The sequence below is a fragment of the Aspergillus vadensis genome, assembly GCF_003184925.1.
Source record: "Aspergillus vadensis CBS 113365 unplaced genomic scaffold BO88scaffold_6, whole genome shotgun sequence".
Lineage (NCBI taxonomy): Eukaryota > Fungi > Ascomycota > Eurotiomycetes > Eurotiales > Aspergillaceae > Aspergillus > Aspergillus vadensis.
In genome coordinates, this window is record NW_020292044.1 from 1240534 (window position 1) to 1248879 (window position 8346).

Genomic DNA, 8346 nt, shown 5'->3' on the forward strand with positions numbered 1-8346 from the left:
TCGAACCTCAGCTGTGCCTTGGTGGTGCAGGTGACTTGCGACATGGGGACTCACAGCTGCTTCCCCTCCATTTCCCCGAACCAACTATCATCCTTGTCATGTTTCTCCTCGACCCGTGATAACCAACATCTACTGCAAGTGCGAGGCAGCTCAGCATGAGGGATGTGCATAGCATGACGCATCTCGAAAAGAACATGCAGGCAGACTTGCCGCCTCCTCCTTTAGAGATGAGAGAAAAGAGAATGAAGGAATGATGGCTACAGTATATAAGGTAGCCAGCAAAAGATCTGAAGACCTACTATTGACTTGAAGCATCATTCTCTCGTATATATTCGGAGAAAGTACTACACCACGAGCTAAATCATCTATTTTCAATCTACTCTTGTCTTCTCTACATGGTTCAATCCACCACTGTCTCACAATGGCAACCACAACAATTGTTCCTCCTCCTACCTACGTGGCTGGTGACTCCCCACCCTCCTATGAGGAGGTCGCCAACAAAGTCAACCAGCTGGTGGGCAGTGACCCCACGCCCCAGAAGTATCTGGACGTAGCGACATCGCTCTCTGAAGAGGAGCGGAAAGTCCTTAGCGATGGAGCCGAGGCCAACAATCCCATCAAGACCGAGGATGATAAGAGGAAGCTGTCGTTGGGTGCCGCAAAGACCATGTCCAGGGAGGACACAGTGGCCAAGATGCAAGAGGACGCGAGTGCTGCCAGCGCGGCAGTCGTGGCGATCGATGGCTCGTTCACAGCCTTGCAAGTGAAGATTGCCGAAATTGATCAGCTCGAACAGACAAACTTTCTGGTGCAGTTGAATGCCAATAAATCGGTATGGATAGCTTATCCCTGTACCCCGTCTTTTCTCCCTCTTAGAGCTTCTGTTATGGGACATGTGCCGTACATCATTCATGCTAATTTACTTCGTCTTTGCAGAAATACAACGATGTGCTCACCACTAGCCGGACTATGGCAGCTGAAATCAGTCAATATGGCTCCAGTAAGTTTCACTTGCCCTCCGCCCATCCCAGACTTCCTCACGCTGACACTCCACTGCAACAACTCTAGGCTTCGACAAGCTTATTGTCCCGCTATGTTCTGATGAGAGTCTAACCGTGGAACTACGATTGGAACAAATCAACAAATTCATTGAAGTCAGTCATCCATATCAAATACGTATGCTATGTTCCGACAAGCTAACTGGTTCGCTCACTATAGAGGGCAGAAGGATTCAGGGAGAAGAGCGAACAGATTAATAAGGATTTCGATAATCTAGTCAACGATTTTATCGTGTTCAAAGCTCAGTTCGGTCAGTGGGGTAAAGATAAGCAAGGGGAACTGAGACAGGATATAGCGGACCTACTCGCAGACATCAGCGACCTGAATGACAAGTTGGCGAAGCTGCGTATATCTTTATTGGCACTCGGTGTCGGTCTGGGAGCCGGGCTGGCAGCAGCTAGTGTTGGACTTGCCTTGTCGGGTCCTGTTGCTCCATTCATATTGGTATGTGCACTGCTCAACTGGATTTCCTATTTACTCTCGTCCCCTTGTTACTCGGACGTCTGTTTCCTTCAAACAGATCCACGGCAAGAATAACTAACATGGGTATATGTGACAGATCGGTGGTCTTATTTTCGCCGGAGCCACAGCTGCTGCAGTGGCTGGCATCGCCATTTCCATGGGCAGTAAGTTCACTTCCTAGACACTACTTCGTGAGTCGATGTGAAGCTTACAAAATCTTCTCTACAGTCATACAAAACGAGATTGATGGGAAAAATCAGCAGATCAAGAATAAAAATGCCGAGATCGATGCTATTGATCAAGCTCGAACTGGCTTAGAGACCTTGGGCGATGAGCAGTTCACTGTGTTTCAGCAGAACGTCAAGGTCCTCCAGAGCTACTGGACCGTAGTGCAGGCCGATGCAGTAGAGATCAAAGGCTGGCTGCAAGACGGAGCTAATATGGCGGTACGAGAACCCCTCTCCAATCGAAAGAAAAGACATGAAGGGATGTATAATTGCAGTGACTGACTCCTCTCCTCTTCTTCTGGATGGGGTCATGCAGAGTGCACCCACCTATATGCAGAATTCGCTCAACGAGGCCGTGTCTGTTTGTACGTTGTCATTTGTCTGCTCCCACCCTTTCATACTTAACAGTTAAATATTTGGTTCGCTAACTATCAATGGCTACAGACGCATCTTTGGGCAAGTATATGGATGCATATGCAAAGGGAATCGTAATTTGATCGGACCTCAGTGTGTGGTCCAGTTCGTCTGCCACAATGCAGGCAGAATTGTCTAGGGGTTCGATCAGGACTCCTTTTGCTTCGCAACTTCGGAAGGAAAACGATGGAAGAATCAGAACCAGCCAGAATGATAGGAATCTTTTGGGGCGATCCACGCCTTCCTTTTCTTTCATCCGACATTCGTTTAGTTGATAACTTTTGGAAACAATATATCATGATAGCTACTGGATAACAATAGCTCTTATACATACAGGTCTAACATATCAACCATTCGTAATCGACAGCACATTAGCTATGGACGATATGTCTAACCCCCCTCCTCGCCTCCGTTCGGGGGAGCTCCCTCATCCTCCGACGCAGCACCCTCTACCTCTGCCAACGCCTCGCGCTGCGACTTCTTCTCCTCCGTGCCGTTAGCAGGCACCGAGACCAGCCTAGCAGCCGGAATACCACCAGATGTGACGTAGAGGAACTCCTCTTGCGAGTAGTGGTCCAGGTGACCGAAGAAAGCAGAGAAACTAGATATAAGTCTTAGTTTAGAATCTAAATGTGTGGAAGGATCAAGGAAATCAGGAGAGTGATAAACATACGCATGAGTTTCTTCCTCCTCACGGAAAATCCGATCGTAGATCTCGCGCTGCTTAAACTCGTTAATGGTATCCGCATGTTTGTCGAAATCGATAGGATCTTTGCCCGTCTCATGAGTCTTCCGGTTATACGAGTCGAAGACGGGCCGTTCAAGAAGCAAGCCCAGACCAGGCGCCTTAGGGATAGCGATCTTATTAGCACCGTAGGTCTCGACAATGCGCTGGGGATCACAGCCGCAGCGCACGACCATGGCAGCCATGGCGACCATCTTACGGATCTGGTGCATCATGAAACTTTGGCCGTGGACCTTGAGGCTGAGCCATTCGGTGCCGTTAATGATAATGGGCTGTTCGGCCATCTTGAAGGACTTGATGTGACGTTTCGAGGATGGGTCGGCGTGTGTCTTTTGGATTGTGTAGTTGAAGAAGTTATTCGTTCCGACGTACTTGTCCAGGGCTTCTTGCACGCGGGCCAGGCGTTGGGCCGGGATCCGGTAGGCCCTCTTCGCCTGGAGGTAGGCGGCTTTGATGGCCTTGACCGTCTCGAAGACCTTACGGCGGCGCGCTTCTTCGGCCTCGTCGTTTTCGGCGTCTGCGGGCTTCTCTTCAGTGGATGGCTGTTCGGTGGCTTCCTCTGATGCGGGCTTCTCTTGTGTCTGGAACATGTCGTCTTGTGCGGACCGGTCCTCATCATTCAGGTGGAGGACCTTCTCAACGAGCTTGCGGATATCCTCGGGCGTGTTGTCCAGGATTGGTCGGACGTACTTCTCGTCGGTCTCTTCCCAGTAGCTCGCCACCTCTTCCTGTCGGGCCTTGTAACCCTCCATGTCACCTTCCTTCTCGGCGTACTCGACAAGCTTCTTGCCCAGATAAGTGCTGGGGTGAGGCGGCAGGAAACAATGGGTTGGGATGAGGTATTCGTAGATGCGAGAGTCACACAGCTGATAACTGCTGAACGACTTGTTCGTGACGAGGATGTCCCATACGCGAATCTGCGAGCTGAGCTTCTCGTTGATCTTCTGGATGATGTCTTCGTCTTCGACGATCAGCTTCAAGGAGACAATGTTTCCCGCGGCGTGGACACCCTTGTCGGTACGCGCGCACCGCACAAGCGATGACTTCTTCGGGTCGGTTGCGTTAGCCTTGGAGATGGCGCCGGCCGCCACGAACGCCGCAAAGAGCTCTCCTTCGATGGTCTTTTCTGTCTCACTCCTACCAACAATCAGTAACAGCTCCGATAATGCTTCGAGATAATTCTCAAGAATCCGTAACCATACAATTGCATGCCCTTGTATCCGGTTCCCGAGTATCCCAGCAGCACGGCGACCTTCTTCTTGGGGCGGCGCTGCTCGCTCTCGATATCCTCCTGAGAGAATTGCGTCGCATATACAGGAGCCCTGACCTCCTCTCCATTCTCAAGCTTGCGACGTTTCGCTTCCTGCTGAGCATCGTGGCGGGCTCTCTTATCTACCATATTCCGACTTTCTGGGTTAGCTGGAAGTCAGACAATCAATTGCTCAACCCAAACATTTCGGATCGGGGAACTGGCACAACATACCTCCACTCGGATCGTCCCATATTCCGCTTCTTACGACCTCGATCAGCTCCGCCTCCGGCTTGCGGAGGTCTTCCTTCGTTATTGTCCATGGGATGCGACGGGCCTTGAGCGATCGTAGGTACTCGGGGGAGTAGAACCGCGCTTGGGGGGTACGCAGAGAAGTGCGCGGGCCAGAAATTGACAAATGGGGGGCCAAAGAGCGTCGCAGGATAATGTGGAGCGGCATGGGAAAAGCTGCTTGTCGATGCGCTTTTCTGCTCGCCTTTTCTTTCTGTTGCCGCATTTCTATCTCCGCGCTAGTCCGATTGCGGGGATGTGCATGCCCCAGGCAGAACAATGCATGTATGCCTGAGGTGTCGGTCATCTCCGCCGGCTTCATTCATTCAAACCTCATCTTCTCTTTCATCTCTCGCCAGTCAATCCCCTCACACTCCCTGCGCGGTATCTGTCGACCTGGTATATACTATAATTGAGCTCTCGTTATCTACGTTCCGCCAGTAGCTCTCCGACAAAGCATGGTGATCTTGCAGCGCCGAGCTTAGCACTGGAAGACAAGGACATTTGCGCCGGTTGCGCCGACTGAATCTCCAACTTGACCACCACCTCGCCATTCCCTATTTGTATTATATTCCGCCTCTTAACACACTTGTTAAACTACTCCAGCTACCATGGATCTCGCAAACACTCTCATTCGCAGCGTCGTGCGCGCCTTCTACGAGACCCGCCACATCCTCGTAGTAGATGCGCTCTTCATCCACTCCGTGTACGTCCCGCGCCGATATCATCGCATCGCAACGGACACTCCATGCTGACATGATGATCCATAGTCTACACGCAGAAGACCTTGCATTCCTCCTTGGCATGCAACAAAAAGACCTACGGAAACTCTGCGCCAAGCTGCGCGAAGACCGCCTCATCTCCGTGTAAGCTACACACGCCTATACCATCGTCACCCTCACGAAGAAACTACCGACACTAACAATGACCCAAAAACAGGAGCACGCGCGCTGAAATCCGTGATGGCTCAACACGCCCTGTGAACCGCGAATACTACTACATCCCACTGCACCCCGTCGTCGACGCGATCAAATACAAAGTCTCCAAACTCACCTCCACGATAAAAGCACAATACACACCCAGCCAAGAGCGCAAAGAATACATCTGCCTGCGCTGCGGCTCCGAATGGACCGAACTCGACGTCCTGAGTCTCTACAACGAAGAAGGCTTCGAATGCCAAAACTGCGGGGCGATTCTCGAACGTACCGAAGATGTCAAAGGCGCCGAAGGCATCGACAGAACGGGACACGAGAAAAACAGTAAACTAATGAACCAACTGGACACGATGCTCAAACTCCTCAAACAAATCGACTCCGTCGAAGTCCCTCCCAACGACTTCGACACAGCCTGGGACCATAAAATCGACGTCGTCCGGAACCAGCAAACCCACCCCACGCGAGCAGCAGTCATCGTGCCCTCGAAGCAACAACAAGAAGCCGTCCGCGGAAACACCAAGACCGATGCCACCGCCCTCGAAATCTCCCTCACCTCTAGCGAAGAGAAATCCGCCGCCGAACAAGCCGCCGAAGCGGCGCGCAAAGCGGCAGTCGAGAAACAGAATGCCCTGCCAGTCTGGCACACCCACTCCACGGTGTCCACGTCTGCGGGCGGCGGGCCGCAAATCAAATCCGAGACTGACGTCGACATCAAGCCGGAGATCAAGGGCGAAGACGAAGACCGGAAACCGGAGATCAACGGTCTGGATGACAAGGTCGCGGCGTACTATGCTGAGATGGAGCGCGAGAAGGCCCTCCAGGCGCAGGAAGACGCAAGCAGTGCGGAAGAGGACTCCGATGAGTTCGATGAATTCGAGGATGTGGGTGTGTCGGCCAGTGATACGGGTGGCTCTCCTGCTGTTAATGCTACGCCTACGCCTGGCGGAGGCCCTACCAGTGCACCGATGCAGCAGACTTCGACTACGTCTTCGGTAGGCATCAAGCGGGAGTTGGATACGGATTACTCGAGCGTCAGTACGTCTCAGACAGCAGCGGCGACGCCAGCCACGGGAAGTGATGAAGGACCGACGGCGAAGAAGATCAAGACTGAACCGGAGGTCAAGAAAGAAGAAGAGTCGGACGAGGACGACGATGAGGAGTTTGAAGATGTGTAATATTCGATTATTGCCTGACTTGTATTTCGCATCTCGGTATGGGCGCGGGCGCCCTCACCCCTTTTTCCAGAGTCTTAACGGCCAGGACAGGACGTATGATAGATGAATGTAAAATTAGAAGAAGCCACTTCTGGAGAAGTGGATGAGCTATCTACAAGTTTCATCGATGTAGAGCCATGAATCAAGTAAAACTAGCCACAAAACAGACTATAGTTCAACATAGTTTCTTTCAACACACTCAGAAAACACACTATCATCCCTCCGCAATCTCCAAACCATTCTGGGCATCACAACACTGTCAGAAATCGTAGCATAATCCCCCGAATAAACCTTGTCACTTGGGTTACTATCAGTCGGTCGAATTCCCATCTGTAAGTTCTTTTCTGTGGGGATGGATACATCACGCAGCTGACACCCTTCTTGTCTATTAACTCTGCCCCCTCCGGCATTAGAAAGACCAGATGCTTTCACCTCAATCTTCAGCGTATCGTATCATCCTAAAGCATAGCTAGAAAGTATGCGAAGAGACACGTCCCATCCCGAGTGAGTGTCTGAAGCTTGATGTCAGCCTTCGGCAAACTGCAACGATGTACTCCTTTACTGGATATAACAATATTATATCAGCAAAGAAAGTCGCATATTATGCCAAAATTCAGCCATTTGGTCCTCGTCATCCACGGTGATGAGGTGCCATTGTCGTAAAGACCCTGTTGCAGGATTATCCGACTTGGAAATATGATTAATATTAAAACATTTCCCAGTAGAATTATGGAAAAATTGGCCATTTTTGCCAAAATAACAGGCAGTAAGTCTGGCAAGCATTTCCTATCCTTGACAGTCTAGCCAATATCATCTCGATAAAAATTTTTTTTTGGAAAGCTTTGCCAGAAGGTATATAGTACCCATGTCTTCTCCCAATCCTGCAACTTGGGAGGAAGTCTAAAGTTCGTACTGTTATGCGAGGAAGAATTCGTAATTACCAAAAGATATTGTTGTTTTTTTCCCAATAAATATCTAGCTTTTCCAACATATCTTACATCAGAGGACAACACCATCGATGTAAATATGACCTATTTTAGTCACGAGCGAATGAGGCAGCAGACTGCTGCTGCCCTTGATTCCGAACTTCATTGACAGCTGAGACCCGTGAAGCACACGTGCCGCAGCAGGGGTTCCAAAGCCTTGCAATTGACCAATCTTGGTAATATAAAACAAGATTAAAAGAGCTTAGAGATTTATATATTTATAAATACTCTAGGTGTTATGATTTTGTCATTATCAGAGGTAAAGACGAAGACGGGACAAGTACTGAGTAGTACTCCGTCACTGATCCACAAAGACGTGGCTTTAGCAGCGATCTGTTAGCTATAATAGCTCTTTTCAGAATGTACTATAAATTAGATGGTGCCAAGCTGTCGAAGCCTCATGGGTGCTGTAGGTAATAGTTAGAAACAAGACTCTTATTATTTGATAATAAAGACATGAAGATTAAAGAACAGCTTACTTACCCTATATAGTATATGTGTTAATATGGCTCAAATTTGTGTTCAATCAAGACAGGCAAGGCAGTCTTGCAGGTTATCGGCGTATTGAGCCTGCCTTCCGTTTTCTTGATTAACCAGATTTCGGAGTCTTTACTGGCCCCTAAAGTATACTGCAGCTTGTGCTACAGTATCTTTCTCTAATGATTCGTAGTTAAGAGACGATATCATTTTCTTTGCAGAGCACCAAAACCAAAAATAAGTATTGGAAACTTTGAATTGACCGAGGAGCTTCTGAATCCTCAAAG

The 8346-nt window shown here is 49.7% G+C and overlaps 3 protein-coding genes across 3 annotated transcripts; 2 read left to right on the forward strand and 1 right to left on the reverse strand.

The window, feature by feature from the left end:
• Nucleotides 1-421: 421 nt before the first annotated feature.
• Nucleotides 422-2245, forward strand: BO88DRAFT_451999 (uncharacterized protein; the record flags this gene model as incomplete). The annotated part of the gene is made up of 8 exons (XM_025710670.1): nt 422-832; nt 937-1000; nt 1069-1154; nt 1219-1503; nt 1619-1685; nt 1750-1967; nt 2065-2113; nt 2193-2245. 8 exons carry the CDS (start codon nt 422-424, stop codon nt 2243-2245), a joined length of 1233 nt encoding a protein of 410 aa, XP_025565121.1.
• A 307-nt stretch (nt 2246-2552) lies between these two features.
• On the reverse strand, nt 2553-4616 carry BO88DRAFT_413490 (pseudouridine synthase PUS2; the record flags this gene model as incomplete). The annotated part of the gene is made up of 3 exons (XM_025708132.1): nt 2553-4044; nt 4110-4326; nt 4391-4616. The coding sequence occupies 3 exons, from the start codon at nt 4614-4616 to the stop codon at nt 2553-2555; spliced, it is 1935 nt and encodes a 644-aa protein (XP_025565122.1).
• A 179-nt stretch (nt 4617-4795) lies between these two features.
• BO88DRAFT_362152 (putative transcription factor TFIIE complex alpha subunit) lies at nt 4796-6721 on the forward strand. The gene is made up of 3 exons (XM_025703905.1): nt 4796-5153; nt 5218-5313; nt 5387-6721. The coding sequence occupies exons 1-3, from the start codon at nt 5059-5061 to the stop codon at nt 6555-6557; spliced, it is 1362 nt and encodes a 453-aa protein (XP_025565123.1). The 5' UTR covers nt 4796-5058; the 3' UTR covers nt 6558-6721.
• Nucleotides 6722-8346: the final 1625 nt, after the last annotated feature.